Source organism: Microtus ochrogaster, chromosome 6 (genome assembly GCF_000317375.1).
Source record: "Microtus ochrogaster isolate Prairie Vole_2 chromosome 6, MicOch1.0, whole genome shotgun sequence".
Classification (NCBI taxonomy): Eukaryota; Metazoa; Chordata; class Mammalia; order Rodentia; family Cricetidae; genus Microtus; species Microtus ochrogaster.
The window spans coordinates 37,140,860-37,159,687 of record NC_022013.1 but is presented as its reverse complement, the minus strand read 5'-3'; the positions used below and the strand labels follow the sequence as shown (position 1 = coordinate 37,159,687).

The window sequence follows — 18,828 nt, the reverse complement described above, 5'->3', positions numbered from 1 at the left end:
AATGAGGACTACTGAGAACTCAAGAACAATGGCAATGGGTTTCTGACCTTACTGCACGTACTGGCTTTGTAAGAGCCTAGGCAGTTTGGATGCTCAACTTACTAGACCTGGATGGAGGTGGGGGTTCCTTGGACTTCCCACAGGGCAGGGAACCCTGCTTGCTCTTCAGGCTAAGGAGGGAGTGGGACTTGATTGGGGGAGGGGGAGGGAAATGGGAGGCAGTGGCGGGGAAGAGACGTAAATCTTTAATAAATAAATAAAAAAAAAGAGTAAACAGTATTGAGGTGTGAGCAGGTCTCACTACATAAATACATAATGGAAAGTAATAAGAAATACGATATTTAACCTTATTAGTAATTAGGACTTTCCACATACACACACACTCATAAATACACATTCGATGGCACATCACACAGACAGGTCCTTATAACTAAACAATAAAAATCAACAGATTTTGGTATAATGTGAAGTGAGAGAAAATGTCATTCGTGACCATTGAAATTTAAAAATTGTGCAGGGCCTGAAGGTGGAGGTACCTGCCTTTAATCCCAGCACTGTGATGCAGAGATATGGTAATAGGGCAAGCTGCTCTATAGTGTCATTTCTAGGACAGCAAGGGCATTTATAAAGAGAAACTCCATCTCAAAAAAATCAAATAATAATAGTAATCATTTCATCATCATCATCATCATCATCATCATGGAACACAGGTAAAGGGTTTTTCCTGTCCTAAACAATGGTACAAATACAATTACTTTGTTATTCAGAACTGCCCCAATACAATACATGCTCAAGAATATTGAAAACACATATCCACAGCAACAAACATGTACAAAGAAGTTTATAGAGACATCACTCAAATTTTTCAGAGGAAAATCAGGATTGTCTACCAAATGGTGAACAGCCAGAAAGATTGGCATATATGTGATACACAATGTTCACATGTTATGTACTTTCCTTTATACAAAAGATCTGAAAGGGCAAAGCTCTAGAGACAAATAATATAGTCTACAAGTTTGAAGAGATGCACAGCCTTTAGACAGATGGTGATCATACATTGTATATGCTCATTGGTATAAATTTAGTACAAAATAAAAAGTAATCTTAAACTCAGATGGCAAATATTTCTTCATATTTGAAGTATAGCACAAAGCTATGGAAAACACCATCATGTTAGATTTTAATCAAATATTTAATAGAGGTTTAATCTTCAATGTGCCTTTTTAAAATTGTAAAATATCTATAACTATAGATTTCTCCCCTTAATAATATAATCATCAATTAAAAAGTTTAACATTTTTATAACAGAAATACTTTAAAATGTGTTTTTTATTCCACATTTTCTTTTTGATATGTTTAACCAAACAGAAAATAGATAAATACCAATTTTTTATTCCAATAATCCATCAACATGCCTTAAGTTAGAAACTTTAAAATCTTTTTCCAAATAAATTCAGACACAAATACTTATGTATTTCATCTTTATATTAAACATTAAAAACCTGTAGATTAGAATATGATTATGTTTGTGAATTTCAAAATAATTGAAATATAACATAAACCCTTAATTGCTTTATTGGAAAATTAGATGTGGAGAAAATCCTGTTTGTATCTTACCTACTTCATACGTTCCCAGTTTAACTGTGGGAATTTGTCTTTATTGTATTTTCTTGAATAGTTTTATGAACCGACTATCATAAAAAATAACATAGAATGAATCCTTGATTAAAGTAACAGAAGAAAAGAAAACCAAGGTAACATCAATGTATGTGCTCCCCATTGTACTATTACTTAGAAACTGCTCTTAGAAAGAACAACATTACGCACTGTGTGTCAGCACATCTGCTTCCAGGGAAAGAACAGACCTGTGCTGTCAGAACAGAAACACAGCTGTACCTGCCCTGCTGTCCCAGTCTTACCTCTGTCTCGGCAGGCTGATGAGGGGCTGTTTGTGGCACCGCTTGCTAAGGCTAAAGAGCTTGTGGACAATTCTATGTGCCTTCAGGAAAAGCTGTTTCATGCTGGTCTCCAGTAGTTCATAGCGGCGCTGAAAATGAGAATCCATTGTCCATAAATGCATTATAGTTGATGTGTTGAGGAAATAACTCATGGGTAGTCTTTTCATGAAGAATTTGAATTCATCTGAAATATGAGAAATTCAGCATTTTAATTATAAATCAATTATTCTTTCCTCCAGCCAAAACAAATTCAACATATGTAAATAAGCTAGAAGCTTAATATTTGCGACTAACAATCTAATAAAATATGAGATTTGAGAAGTTTTAAGTTGTTATTTTTTTTGATCCTCTTAAGATAGAAGTTTCATGAAAGAATATAAAAATAACTCATGTAGAAATGTTGGTTTAGGCAGAAAGATTTATCCAATCCGTTTTCTATGTTCTTCTGCTTATCGTTAAACACAGATTTTATAATATGTGATTTATACTTGACCTTCATATTTAGTATTAATGTAAATAGTTTACTTCATGTATGTAAAGAATTTTTTCAAATATATTCATTAAAACATTTATACATTACTAAGTTTCTGGTGTTTTTTTCTTTTCTTTTTCTTTCAAAACAGGCATTCGCTGTGCAACAGCCCTAGCTCAGGCTGTCCTAGAAAGATCTCTGTAGACAAGCTAGCCTTAAATTCACAGATATTCACCTGTATCTGCCTCCTGAGTGCCGTGATTAATGACCTGTGCTACCACTGCCCAGCTTCTGTGTGTCTACTTAGGAGAGAATTTAAAGTAGACTATTTTACTATTCAGCTATGCTCTTCTCTCTCACTGCTCCTATTCAGTTCTCATGAACTACCATTTTAAAACATGTGTACATAAAAATAAATCAATTAAAATATTTAAACCTCCACCACTGGCTATTATCTTTCTGTCAATAAATATCATATTTGACATTCATTTTATATCAAGTAAGTAATTAGCCTTCAAGAACAGCTGATGTTATACGATGACCGTGCAGATGGTTCAGCAAATGAGAATACTCCAGCAAAATCACGAGAACATGAGTTTAATTCCACAAAGGCCATGTATAAAGCCAGTCACTGTAATGTGAGCCCACATAACTCTGTCACTTTGGAGGGCAAAGCAGATACAAAAAGATTGCTGAGGATTGCTGACTGACAACATCGCTCCAGGTTTAGTAGCAGACACGATTCCCAGGTCAGGTAAGAAGGTGGAGACGAATGAGCAGAACAGCAGATGGTCTCCTCTAGTCTTTGCATGTGTGTATGTATGTGTGTGTACACATTATTTCACACATACAGTTTATTTTACAGGAAACCAAATGATATAAAGGGTCAGTTTATTATGTAAACACACAATGGCATGCTGTTCTAAAGGTAAAAACAAGCAAACTGTACTTTACTATACATTTAACATACACCATGGCATATGTATGTAGTTTTCAACCATAATAATTAAGACCATCTTATATTGCTAAATAGATTACTATATATAATTACTGTCTTTCTGTTACAAATATGAAATACAACTCTATAGAAGAAAAGAAAATGTTCAATGTGTCATGTTTGGAATATGACAAATTACATTTGGAATGTAATTAACAATGTTAAAATACAGACCTCAATTTATAAATATGATGTTTGCTACATGTATGTTTATACACACACAAACAGTGAAAAAGATAATTTAGCATTTTATTCTTTTCTTTTCAAATATTTATCATGAGCAGGTTCTCTAAACTGATGGAGGAAGGTCATTGGTTTATTATAATAAAGAAACTGCTTGGCCTCATAGGTTAAAACATAGGTGGGTGGAGTAAACAGAACAGAATGCTGGGAGGAAGAGGAAGTGAGCTTAGACTCGACAGCTCTGCTCTCTGGAGCAGAGACACTATGCTCTCCTCTCCCGGGCAGAAGCACGAGATAAAGCAAGCCTCCAGGTCAGGCATGCTGAATCTTTCCCAGTAAGACCGGTGCTACACAGTTTATTAGAGATGGGTTGATCGGGATATCAGAATTAGCCAGTAAGGGCTAGAGCTAATGGGCCAAGCAGTGTTTAAAAGAATACATTTTCCGTGTAATTATTTCGGGTATAAAGCTAGCCAGGTGGCTGGGGTGCTGTGGACGCAGCCCCGCCGCTCATATTACTACACTAAACAAATGTTTAATCACATAATTTATTTTTATAAAGGTCTTTATTTTTAATGTCATTTCTTAGCATTCTTAGTTAGTAAATTAGTAGTAGGTTTGCTCCAACATGTACACTCACATCAAATTTCTGAAAAAAATACCTGAAATAAATCTGCAACTTAGAAGAAAAAAACAGTTTAGTTGCTATTATGCAAATCCAAGAATTTAGAAAAATTTAAACACAGTTTATTTATTATTCTATCACTAAATTACTAAGTCATAAGTGTGAGATCTTAATCTTGTGGGCTCTAGTTTGCTTTCAATTAAACTACATGGACAACAAAACATATTGAAGATGACAATTTATTTTAACATTCTGAGAACAAACACTTTTTGTTTTTTTAGATATATGGTTAGGCTATCCAGTTTAAATATAGTTTGCAAATATCTAAAAACAACTTGCAGGAAAAAAAAGGGTTGTTTTGTCAAAAAACAAAAACCTATCACTAAAAAAAAAATACTCTATCACTACAAGAAATCAGTGGAGAACTGAAATGCTGGGCCCTGGAAGCTGAAAATGAAACAGAAACCATAAAGGTATGCCACTACCTGGCTTGCTTTTCACAATCTCTTCATCTTGCTTTATTATAAACTAGACCATTGGACCTGGGCTGGCATCACCCTCCTGTAGAATCAGTCCTTGGTCATAAAACTGCACTGCTATATATAGAGTTGCCTAAATTCAATCTGGTGAAAACATTCTCAATGTTTCCTCAGCCCAGATCATTACAGCAATTAGCAAGACGGTACAATATACCTAGGATGCATGTGGATGGCACTTTATTGTATATTATTTATTTATCGTCAGTACAATATTAAAATTGCTAGGTGATGTTTTCCTAAAATTATCTTTAGATTTCTGACAAATTTTCTGAAAATGTCATGTCGAAATTTACAATGGCAGAAGCTTCCTTGAACATATGCATCAAACACACACACTCACACTTACAAAAAAAATTAAGTGGATATACCCTATAACAGGGGACCATATTCTAATTAGACACCAAAATAAACCAACCAAATAAACAACATACACATAAAATCATATCAGGAATGGGTTACTGCCAGTGTCCAGCCTCAGCTTGGTTTCAGATCCTGAGGTGGGGAAGTGACTTGGGTACAAGGAAAACTTCTGACCACAGAGTAGATTGCATTGAAGTATCCCCAAAGAGCTCAGGCTATCTTTGTTTATACTTTTAAAAGGTTTTTTTCTTACCAGGATTTCATGAACAGCTTTATTATTGTTTTTTTTTATTTTTGTCTCTAAGAAATATATCACAATTTAAGTAACACATCGTGATCATTATGAAAGACCCACCCCTTTGTTCTCCTTTATGCTTCCCCAAATACACATTCCCAGAGCTGCATAACCTTATTCTAGACGTGGTGTTCAGCATTTTACAAGGCTTAATTAAATATCAAGGCAGATGCATCATGTTCTTGCAGTACTTACGTCAGCTGGCAACTACTTGTGGTTACAAGGTTAAAAATAATAGACATGGCCATAATGATTTAAGGACAATGTGCAAACCCAGACAATTATATCATGTCAGCGAGATATATTTTTATACAGTTCCCTGTTCTACAAGAGGGTCCCGTATCTCAATCTCTCTGTAAAAGGCAGACTTTGATAAGGTACTCTTTTCCTATCCCACTATATCATACTTCTTCCACCAATATAATTTCCTGTATGGTAAAGATGAATCTAACCATTGTACATGTTGCATTGCATTATTTCCATCAGAATATACTAGATCTTAATATTGATTCTACATGACTGGGTTCTGGGCACTTACAAGCATGGGTTGGTGTGATGAGTATTCCTGAGGCCTTTTTCCTATTCTGTGTATGTTTGGCTTACTCTCCTTTCCAAAACTGTGAGACATATTCAATGCTACAAATGTTGTTATCTCATCTGTACCTAACCATCTCTATTGAGACAGAAAAGCTCCCTGGATTAGTTGTAATTAGTAATTCCAGATAAGAGATTTGAGAAACATTAGCCCCCTGTTGAATTGTAGGGGGAAATATTTGCAAAGAAGCAGAATTTCCAGGAAAAATTTCAGCTGTTGCATGTGCGACTGACAAAATAAAACTAAAAATCAACCCAAGAACTGACCATTATATTGAGAGAGTAAAGAATCTGTAGCCTGCACAAATTTTGCAGATTCCTACACTGTATCGTCATCCCTGCCAAGTGAGGGTCTGTTTCCCCAGGTGCCTTACCAGGCAGAAACTATTTAGACACATAGTCATATATGGTCCTCTTGGCTACAAGGCTCCAGACAGGTTACCTTTTTCTGATCACTGGAAAATTAGGTCCACAGACCTCCAAATATCATAGAATATTGTCATTACTCTTGGTTACCCTCAGAATTTAAGCATAAGACCTTGTGTATGAAGACATCTTTTCTCCATGCCTAAAATATGGTAAACAAATATGAATAGTGACCTGGAGGCTTCATATCCATTGACTAGCTTTCATTCTTCTGGAAGGTATTATAGATATTAGATGAAAAAAGTAATCTTAAATTTAAGCCTTTTCTTTTGTTTTTAATTGGAAATAAACCTTTTGTACAATATATTCTTATTACAGATTTTCCTTTCTAAACTCCTCCCTTCGCCCTACTTATGAAAATTTGATCTTTTTGTGAATCCTCTGAGTAAAAATGACAAAGTTCTAGGCAACATATGCCTACTAGTAAGATAAAAGCAAGGATATCATGGAAGCAATCAATCATCTTCTGATTATATTTAAGGCCCAATATAAGAGGAAGCATTGTTATCTGGTACTAAAAACTGGTCAAGAATGGTGACTAGATGGCTATAGACCGTCCAGGAGAACGTCCTCATATTATCCTGATAAAGATCGGCTATCTAAATGATTTTAATGACTCTGTGGTATAGATCTATGGATCTCAATTATCACAAGAGAAGCTACTTGCAGGGGATGACAACTAGTGTAGTGACTCACATTTAGACAACAAGGAGAGAATACGTGATTCTAGCATGTTTCGTGTGTTTGTCATCCTTCTGCTTTTAAAGTTCAGGGATCTTCTCGGAAGAGAGAGAAGACAGACTGTAAGAGCCAGACGTGACATCTTTATCTAACCCTGTTGTGGTCATAACAGGGCCGTTGTTTATATGAAATCACACAGATTATAAAAGCATGAATAATCTCTGTACGAGTTCAAACAAGAAGCTGGAAAAATACCTGCTGATGAGCTATTGGCATTTACCCTGACAGGAGAGGAAGTGACAGTTTTCTGTAATGATACATTAACACATTCCAGTGTACACCTGCTATTCGAGGGTAACTGGGCAACAGAAAACTGAACTCCATGGTTTGAAATAAGAGAGATAGGAACAGAATATAAAGTTGTGTGACTAGTTATATTGCAGTGTTTCTTGGAGGAGTTCAGGGAAAGTGCTCAAAATTCACTTTGTGAACATCTCAAAGAATTAATAACAATATTTGAAAAATTTATTCAGGCCACAAATTTAATGTGTGTTCTTGGAGTAGGTCTTGTTTATAACTGGAACCCATCCTACTTAAACATCACAACTCTTGGACATCCAGTGGATAGATTATTACTTGAAAAAGAACAAAAAATAAAACAAAGGGAAAATGTTTTCTATAGTTCAAATATAATTGGAGGAGACTTTGTAGTATAGTTGCATTAGATATGTTTTAAATGATCCTTTTAACTAAGCAGAGTATAAACCATAGTTTAATATCAAAGTTTTGGTTTGACAATGTTGTGAAATTTGTTGGATTCCATATGTCTCTTTTGAAAATATCCTCTTATAAATAAAGAATTGATGCATGGAAATTGGAACACACTCCTTGGATCTTCACAGACCAGATGCTGCTACTTTGAAAACTAATCATTCAAGTCATAGTCATCTTTGACACTTCCAATAAGACTTTCTCACGCTGTGGGCATGGATTTATAATTGTATTTATTGTCATTACAATATTGGTAAAAGATATAAATCAGAAAATTTGACTTAGGTTAAAGTACATGTTAAAGTAGAAATTATTTATCTTACTGGAGTGTTTGCAATAATGTGTGTTTGCAGGAAATCATCAGTGCATGATCTCTGTGAAATAGTTTTAACATGACACATGAATAATTACTTCATTATGAAGTCATTAGGAGCCACCATTGTCAGTCACCCACAACAGTTATTGAACACCTGTTGTGAACAGAACATACAGATGTTTCAATCTATGACAGCAAATGTGAGTAAACCTTTCATCTCATTTTTAACAATGACTAATTTATGATATGTCTTATTTTCAAATAATACAAGAGCATTTTCAAGTTTTGATAGCTATTTTACCTAGAACTCAATAGATTTAATGGAAATGTCACCACAAATATTTTTCTTTCATTTTGTTTTTCTTTAAATTAATATTTATAGATTATAAAAATTGAAGTTAAAAATAATGCAGAAATTATTACATAAATAAAAGTTATACAGATAGAAAGAGAAGTCAAAGTAGAATAAGTCAAAAAATTAGGGAAGCCAAAGATATTTTATCTTAATTTTCTCCACTGTGTATAAAAATAAGTAACTATTTATAGTAAAACTGGCAAATGCATAATAACTACTCAAGGCTGGCTCAGTGGCTCAGTGATTTGTTGAAGGTAAAGATAAAAGTTTAAAAAGAAGAAAGCATCCCAATCATCCCGTTGCCCCAAGTTCTCCCCATCCAACCCTTCTCACTTTTTTCTCCCCATCTCCCCTTACCCCCCTCCCACCTCACCCTTAAGATCCCAATTTTTTGCCTGGCAATCTTGTCTACTTCCCCTACCCAGGAGGATAGCTGTATGTTTTTCTTTGGGTTCACCTTCTTATTTAGCTTCTTTAGGATATCAAAATACAGACTCACTGACCTTTATTTGTGGCTAGAAACCAATTATGAGTGAGTACATCCCATGTTCATCTTTTTGGGTCTGGGTTACCTCACTCAGGATAGTATTTTCTATTTCCATCCATTTGCATGCAAAATTTGAGAAGTCATTGTTTTTTACTGCTGAGTAGTACTCTAATGTGTATATATTCCACACTTTCTTCATCCATTCTTCCATTGAAGGACATCTAGGTTGTTTCCAAGTTCTGGCTATTACAAATAATGCTGCTATGAACATAGTTGAACAAATGCCCCTGTCATATGATCGGGTATCTCTTGGGTATACTCCCAAGAGTGGTATTGCTGGGTCCAGGGGTAGGTTGATCCCGAATTTCCTGAGAAACCGAAACACTGCTTTCCAAAGTGGTTGCACAAGTTTGCATTCCCACCAGCAATGGATGAGGGAACCCCTTCCTCCACAACCTCTCCAGCAGAGGCTATCGTTGGTATTTTTGATTTTAGCCATTCTGACAGGTGTAAGATGATATCTCAAAGTTGTTTTGATTTGCATTTCCCTGATCGCTAAGGAGGTTGAGCATGATAGGGGAGCAGGGAAGCACATATCTTAATTAAGGGAGCCATCGTAGGGTTGGGTAGAGACTTGAACCTAGAGGGGCTTCCAGTGCCTAAGGAGAGGTCCCCAGTTAGTTCCTGGGGCAGCTGAAGATAGGGAACCTGAAATGATCCTATCCTATAGTCTTACTGATGAATATTTTGCATATCACCATAGAACCTTCATCTGGCGATGGACCCACACTGGAACACTGGACTGAGCTCCCAAAGTCCCAATGAGGAACAGAAGGAGGGAGAAGATGAGCAAGGAAGTCAGGACCAAGAGGGGTGCAACCACCCACGGAGACAGTGGGACTGATCTATTGGGAGCTCACCAATGCCAGCTGAATTGTGACTCGAAAAGCAGGGGATAAACCCGGACTCTCTGAATATGACGGGCAATGAGGGCTGCTGAGAAGCCAAGGACAATGGCACTGGGTTTTGATCCTACTTCTAGCTCTGGCTTTGTGGGGGCCTAGCCAGTTTGGATGTTCACCTTCCTAGACCAGGATGGAGGGGGGAGGACTTCGGACTTTCCACAGGGCAGGGAACCCTGACTGCTCTTCAGACTCGAGAGGGAGGGGGAGAGGAGGGGGGGAGGTTAGGAGAGGGGGAAGTTGGGGGTGGGAGAGTGGGAGGAGTGGGAGGCTGGGAGGAGGCGGAAAATTTTTTTTTCTTTCTTAATAAAAAATAAATAAATAAATAAATAAATAAATAAATAAAGCAAATATATACTTGTTCTATAAAATAATACAACCAAACTCATTAACTCAGAAAAATAATGAACAAGCAAATGCATACCCAATAATTCAGAAATAAATTTAAAATTTTGAATGGAACATACAAGAATTATTATAATCTTTAAAAGTTTCCAAGATTAAAGGCAGGATTTGTTATCTTGATATTACTACTACTTGAAACAAGTTGATTCTTTTGTTGAATATACTACTCTGCTCCTAGGAGGATGTGTGACAGCATTCTTGTTTTGTCAGCTTTTGAGATAGTCTCAGTGTACAATCAAGGCTGGCCTAGTACTCGGTCCATGATGTAAGCTGCCCCTAAACCTGTTGTCATCCCGTTTTAACCTCATGATTACAAATCATGTTGCCATTCCTGGTTTCTAACCATACTCTTTTTTTTTAATTAACACATAAATATTATATTCTGCTATGTCCTTTGTAGACAAAATTGTTTTCCATCATATAACTCATCCCCTTTACTGCATTGTACATCTCTGCTTCTAGTGTATCCCTCCTTCTGGTTGTCAGTCCCATATACATTATTCCTTAAGTCCTTTCTCAACACTTCTTTTCCCCATCTCAAAGCTTGAAGGCTCATTTCTAATTTCAGAAGTTGTACTATATGCAAACACCCATATATATTGGTGTATATATGTATGTATATATGGATATATACATGCATCCACTAAAAAAAATAGAATCTGAAAATGAGAGAGAAAATGTGATGTTTGAGTTCTGAGCCTGGATCATCTATGTTTTACCAAATTTCATAATTTCATTTTTTAAAAAAACTGACTAAATTTTGATTGTGACTTTACATTACAATTTCATTATCTATCCATCTGTTGGTGGATCATTAGGGTGGTTTAATTTCCTAATTATTGTGAATAATCATGCATGGCTATTCATAAATTTCTGTCATAGAATACAGAATCCTTTGTGTATTTTTGGGAGACATAACTGGATGATATCCTAGATCATTTTTAACAATGAAAAATAGCTATACTAATGTCCATAATGTCTATACTAGTTAATACTCCCAACAGCAATGTGTAAGGGTTCCTCTTTTTCGATTTCATTATCAGAATTACTTAGTCATAATTTAGATAGAAATTCAAAGTAGTTTTAGTTTTATTTTCCCTGATTGTTTAGGTGGTAAACAACTTTAAAATACTTATTGGCTATTTGTGTTCCTTCTACAGGACAGTTTTCAATGCTACAAAGGTAACAAAAGAGACAACAAAGGCAAACATGCTAATGAGCATCTGGGTTCCTAGAATTTATAGGCAGCTGCAGTCTTCTAACATAGCTAATTCATTGGAAACAAAGAATAGTATAGAGGGAATGAATTCCATAAGTGATCTCTGGGGAGACGGTTAGGATAGGTTACAACCTTGCAAACTGTTTTTAATCCCTAGTTAGGCATAGTTTTAACCTCTTGGATGCCACAGCCTCTCTACTAAAATATAATAGTGTTGATCTTGACTCCTTCCAATATCCAGGAGGATAACTATATGTTTTTCTTTGGGTTCACCTTCTTATTTAGCTTCTCTAAAATCATGGATTATAGGTTCAATGTCCTTTATTTATGGATAGAAACCAATTATGAGTGAGTACATACCATACTTATCTTTTTGAATCTGGGTTACCTCACTCAAGATAGTATTTTCTATTCCCATCCATTTGCATGCAAAATTCAAGATGTCATTGTTTTTTACTGCTGAGTAATACTCTAATGCGTACATATTCCACACTTTCTTTGTCCATTCTTCCATTGAGGGGCATCTAGGTTGTTTCCAGGTTATGGCTATTACAAATAATGCTACTATGAACACAGTTGAACAAATACTTTTGTAGTATGATAGAGCATCTCTTGGCTATATTCCCATGCGTGGTATTGCTGGGTCCTGGGGTAGGTTGATCCCGAATTTCCTAAGAAACCACCACACTGATTTCCAAAGTGATTGCACAAGTTTGCATTCCTACCAGCAATGGATGTGTGTCCCCCTTAATCCATATCCTCTCCAGCAAAGGTTACCATTGGTGGGTTTTTTTTCCATTTTAGTTTATTCTACTCGCATTTATTCCGTGCATTGATATTATATTATCCCTCAATCCCTGCTTTTGTTGAACCACGCCTCTAGAACTACATCCATCTCCCAACTTTAAATCATCTTTGCTCCTGACCCCTCATGCTCTTCTTTTTCCTTTTTCTTTTATAACCCACTGAGTTCAACTGATGCTAATTTTATGCACATGACAGTTGGGCATCATCCATTGGATCATTGGTGTTCTTGATTTTAGCCACTCTAACAGGTGTAAGATGGTATCTCAAAGTTGTTTTGATCTGCATTTCCCTGACCGCTAAGGATGTTGAGCATAACCTTAAGTGTCTTTTGGCCATTTGAACTTCTTCTGTTGAGAATTCTCTGTTCAGTTCAGTGCCCATTTTGTCATTGGGTTAATTAGCATTTTAAAGTCTAGTTTCTTGAATTCTTTATATATTTTGGAAATCAGACCTTTGTCTGTTGTGGGGTTGGTGAAGATCTTCTCCCAGTCAGTAGGATGCCTTTTTGTTTTAATGACAGTGTCCTTTGCTTTACAGAAGCTTCTCAGTTTCAGGAGGTCCCATTTATTCAATGTTGCCCTTAATGTCTGTGCTGCTGGGGTTATATGTAGGAAGTGGTCTCCTGTGCCCATGTGTTGTAGGCTGCTTCCCACTTTCTGTTCTATCAGTAGGGTATCTTTTTTATAAAAAATTTTAGAAGACTATATAACTGTGGGCAAATGAAGGGTGTAAATCCAGAACACATCCTAAGTCTTCAATAACTATCTAAAATAAATCACTTTTATGATTATTTTACATTTATGCTGGGTCTTTACCTTCATAGTGCTCTTGAACATACAGAGTGAGTGGATTTTCTCAGCTGTAGGATTCAGTTTAATTCATCTGGATTTAGATTTTTTTTCTCAGGGGATCATGGGAATTGCAGAGATAGTAGTGGCTATTGCAGTCTGTCCATATCTTTTAACAATGATGGACTCACTAAATAAGTTTTATAGAATTTTTTTCTATTGTTCTTTGACTACATTTGTTGTAGAAGACAATGTTTCTCTGCTTTCCTTTGTGATTTAATATTGTCAGCACTGTGCTTTGATAAATTCTTTATCAGTTGAACTCAATTAAAGCCTTGCTTTCTTCCTTTAAGGAAAGAATCTGCTGGCAGATGTAGAGGCATCAGAAGGAATCTTACAGAAAAACTTATAAAGGCGGGTAAAATATGTGGCTCAATTCCTAGATCACTTTGGACAAAAACCATTATAATTAGATGCAATGATAAACATCGGAATTTGACAAGACATCTACCACCTACATTCGTCAGAGATGGAATGCTTTAACCGACATGACATCTGATACCAAGGGCCTATTTCAAATTGAATGCCGAGTATGAAAGTTTGAAAACAGTGGATAACTCAGTTGCTCCTTTCAAGATGGCTTGATTAAGGACCTCACACACCCACCACATTTTCTTTTCAAAATGTTGAATAAATGTAAGAGAATTCAAAGTGCTGAAAGTAAAACTTGTATCTCCTGATGTGAAAGAAATTCAAACAAACTTTGGCTTTAAGATCACATATTAATGGCTACCAGACTGGTTATATTAAAGTCAGAAGGAACACTGGTTGGTGAAGGCATGAGGACAAGCGGGCATTGGCCCCATATAGGAGAACTGATATTGACTCAGATTTCCAAAACACAAACACTTGTTTCTCTTGTCTTTTTCCCAAAGAGAAAAAAAAGGTGTGGGATGTGGTGGGGATAGGGATATGTCCAAAAATCTTCTGGTCTGTTTGATAGGCTACCCTAATCTTGTCTTAATATGTTACATGTATTTTTTTAAAATTTCTTTTAATTTGTTTTATTTAAATTAAAATATAATTATATATTTACATCAATTTTCTTTCACAAAATACACACACAATTACAATGTGCTACTTGGAAAAGTCAAGTCAACATAAGGCAAAACTCAGATCTCCAGACTAGGTAAAGATTGTAGAAGCCAGAAGGGTTGAGGAACCCAGGAGAACATGGGTCACAATTCAATTTAGCAGGGCTCATAGGGACACACAGATACTGAAGCAGCAACCACAGAGCCTGCATAGTCTTTATTAGATTGTCTGCCTATATGATATGGCTGCTATCTCAGTGTTTTTATTTTTGGTGTTCCTAACAGTGATGAGAACAGGTGTATTTCTGACTCATTTGGCTGCTTCTGGGACTTGTCCTCCTACTTGGTTGCTTTGTCCAAGTTCCATATGAAGACTTTTGCTCTATCTTATATGGTTATATATGTTTTTTTTTTCTCTTGGAGGCCGACTCTTCTCTAAATGGATACAAAGAGGGAGTGTATTTAGGGGAGATGGAAAAAGTGACAGACAGGGAGGAGTGTAGGGATCAGAGGTTGTGTTTGGGATGTACTGTATAAGTATAAATATGAAGAAAAAAATTCAAAGTTAACAACGCGTTAGTTATGGATTCCACCATGGTCTCTATGGACAAAAACACAGATTATACCTTGAGGCCCCAATTGATTTGTATATTTAACTAAACAAAACAAAACAAAAAAAATCATGGAGGTTCCCACAGTAAAGCATCCCTTGGTCAATCAACAGATAGCCAACTTGAGTTAAAGAATAAAGGCGAAACAAACTGAAAAAAGGGAAAGTTTCCCATCAAATTATCAGGCTAAAACATATCAAAGACATGAAGACATGGAATGGTATAGTGTAACACAGGTTTAGAGTGTAATCTTCCCTTTGAATGGTGACATGGTTGCTAATGTTACATTCAAGGCGCTTCAAGTGCTACAGAGCTCATAAACCAGAGAAATATGGTAGATACCTGTTATACATAAATACACTCCCTCCGTCCCTTCCTCCCTCCCTCCCTCCCCTCACACACACGTATGATAGGAATGTCATATAATTTGGGTGTTTTCTGTATTCCATTAAAAATTAAATATTTTTGCTTACTTACTAAACAAATTTGAAGAAATTTGAGATATATTCCACACTAGGAATTTCAAATTCAACCTAAAAGTAACTCACCATCGTGGTATAATATAAGCAAAGAGAAATTCTAATTAAACTTTAATGTGGAAGCTTTACTGGTACCTCCTGGAATGATGAAGAAAGACCCTTAACACATACATATTTTTCCTACCATTGAAAAAAGAGAACACTTGCAATTGTTAATGTCATATGAAAGTAATGTCAAGTTTCCTAAGTTTAAAAAAGATTTCAAGGTAGGGACATGTTGTCATTCATTGAATGGTTGGTTGATATTACCCTTGATATTTTAAGATGCATTTTATAAATGACTTGAGCCTTAAAAGATGTGATAAGTACTAACAGAAATTACTTTGCATTATTCCATCCATTACCTAATCATACAGACTACAAATGAGTCTTATTCCCAGAGCCTGGTGATCCTGAGTGTATTTAGATATCCTTTTTATATAAATGGCTATCTAATATAAAGTAGTCATTCCCAAAACCGTATGACTATATATGAGTCACACTAAAAGAACTCAGCAGCATGCATGTATATAGTCAGGTCACTGTATCATTTATCTATCAATGATATTTGTCTGTCATCTATCTATCTATCTATCTATCTATCTATCTATCTATCTATCTATCTATCAATCATCTATGCATCTATCTATCATCTATCTATCTATCTATCTATCTATCTATCTATCTATCTATCTATCTACCTACCTACCTATCTACCTATCTTGCTATCACCTATCAAATCATGCAACTATTATCAAAAAACCACCAATTTGAGAAAGAATGTGAAGGTTATGGGAACAGTTGGAAACATGTGCATGGGAAGGGCTACAGAGAGGAAAACAAAGAAGGCAATGCAACTATATTTTAATAAAAATTTTAAGTGCTGAAAGGGAAGTGGAACAAGTCTCTATTCATAAACCCAAAGTCATCTCCAAATGATAACTTCTCACAAATGAAAAAAAAATTCCAATGAAGTCTCACTGTGTATACAAGTCATACTAAATTCCAGGTCCCATGTACAGCAAAAATAACAAACACAATAGGAACTCAGTGGCATTTTTGAAGAATCGTTGTCTCATAAAGTTTTGTCATGGGCCTTTCTTTCTATTTACCGAATTTTATATGTCCTTTATCTATTATGGATATTATATATGGTATATATTATAATTACTGATTATATGCTTTTTATGGATTTTCTGTGTAAATTTGTGTGTCACCTTGACTATATTGTTTCTCAAGCTTATTATTGTTATTATTATTTTATTTGGCTCTTTTTAATCTATTTGGTATATCCTATTCTTGTTATTGTTTCTACCTATTTTATCATTATTATTTATAATATACTTGTTTGTATTCTTATGATATAGCAAAAGAAAAGGTGGAGATTTGGTTGGGTGGGAAGAGAGAAGAATTTGGGATGATTTGGGTACGTTAAAAATAACCAGAGCATACTAAATGAAAAGAAGCAGATAATGTAAAGTAGAAACTATAAATATCAAATATTCTTGCTTTATCTCTCCCTTAATTAGAAAAATGCACAAACCTCAGGAGTTCCATGAAGTGAATTATCTGGGACAATTTCCTTAAGGATGACTTCAGTGATCTCTATTTAGATGGCAGAAGTTCCAGCTGCCGTCTTGTGTACTCCTAGGTGCCCTCCAGAAGTTTCTTCTGCTGTGTGAGTTCTCAACTGTGCCTTGTATAGCCCTTGAGCTAGCATCCCCAGTCCTACTGGTATCAGGAGTTTCCCAATTCATTGTCTTTAAATACACTCCTTGTGTGCTGCAGTAAGATTCTATTTTAATAAGAAACCCGAGTCCTGCAATTAATTGAGGTTTCAGCAGTAATTAGAATCTACAGTCAAACAAGAGCTTAACAGGTATCACTTTAGTGTGTACTGTGTGCTTCCTAGTGTGCTAATGAAAAATAATGATGATCATAGCTATACTAAAATAGTATATTCATGCTTGGTAAAATAGATTACTAGGAAAACAGTAAAATTCCATTATAATTAGTGGCAAATGCTATTAGCATTTTTAAAATAATATACTTATTGTAATTCTGATGGTCCTCTGAGGAATGTGTTTTATCTTGCTTAATCCCTGCAGAAGTTAGGAGATGAGTGCTATAATAATCTTCATTTTTCTGATGAAGAAATGTGTTTTATCAAGTTTTTGCAACTATGCAAACTGACACTGTTAATAATAACTAAAGCCTAGAACAAACCGTATCTGAAAAAAATTCCTGCTTAACAAGCAGAAATACTCCAGGAGTTGACAAAATTAAATCTTTTATATTCATAGAGAGCTTTTGTTCAGTAGATTTTATACAATTTTATCTCTTAGAATCTCATAATAACCGTGCTGTAGGACAGGCTTATTTTGTTTAGAAGCAATATGAAATTAATTTCAATTATAGGTTCATTGTACATTGTCAACTCTGAGAGGAAAACAATCCTCCCAAGGACATAGGGGGAGAGAGAGAGAGAGAGAGAGAGAGAGAGAGAGAGAGAGAGAGAGAGAGAGAGAGAGAGAGAGAGAATTATATATTATAGCAAGGGTGAAGGCAGTGTATTATTGTTATTCTAAGAGATTCCTATATTGCATATGGCTTAACCAACTGACAAGGTGAAGAAAGAGTAAACATTCGGAAGCAAGTATAAAAATATGCTAGATTAGTTTGTCAGAAGAATTTGAATTTTGTAATATAAAATATAATGCCAGTGACTCAGAAGGAGAAATAAAATCAAAGTATAGTGTATAACAATAGTATCAAACTATAGTGCTATCCAAAAAAGGCTTCTACATAGTCTACTCAAGGGAGGAGATTAGAATTAAAGGACTAAAGACATTACTGCCTGGCTTGATGAATATATTTGTTAAATTTTTCTAGCTAGATATTTATTCTTATCATATATACAAAACTAAAAAAATCACATGGCTTAGCACTAAATAGCATACCTAAAAGTGAGCGATAGCTTTAAATATGTTTCTGAAATGAGAGCATATAAATGATCAAGTACACATGCAAAAAATATTTTTTGAGACTGGGTTTTTCTGTATCTTTGTAATCTGTCCTGGCACACTCTCTATAGACCAGGTTGGCCTCACCTATAGATCTGCTTGCCCCTGCCTCCTAGCCCAGTGCAAACATCACAAATTATTGTGTAATAAATGACTATCCATGATATTACCACCATTAAATATTGTTTTACATTATTTTCTGTATACAAAAGGTGCAAAGAGTTTGCAAGGACGATGAGAGGATAACCTTGTGCACGCTGCTGAGAGTGTGCACTAGTAATAAGGATAACCTTGTGCACGCTGTTGAGAGTGTGCAGTAGTAATGAGGATAACCCTTGTGCA

General features: G+C 35.4%; 1 protein-coding gene across 6 annotated transcripts in view; it reads right to left on the bottom strand.

Moving 5' to 3' along the window:
* The window catches only part of Brinp3 (BMP/retinoic acid inducible neural specific 3), a 415,090-nt gene that overhangs the window by 58,917 nt on the left and 337,345 nt on the right, over positions 1 to 18,828 (bottom strand). For all 6 annotated transcript variants that reach the window (XM_005348472.2, XM_005348473.2, XM_026779830.1 and 3 more), the window contains one exon: positions 1,920 to 2,142. In XM_005348472.2, the coding sequence (XP_005348529.1) occupies positions 1,920 to 2,142 (223 nt within the window). The remainder of the gene's footprint in view (positions 1 to 1,919; positions 2,143 to 18,828) is intronic.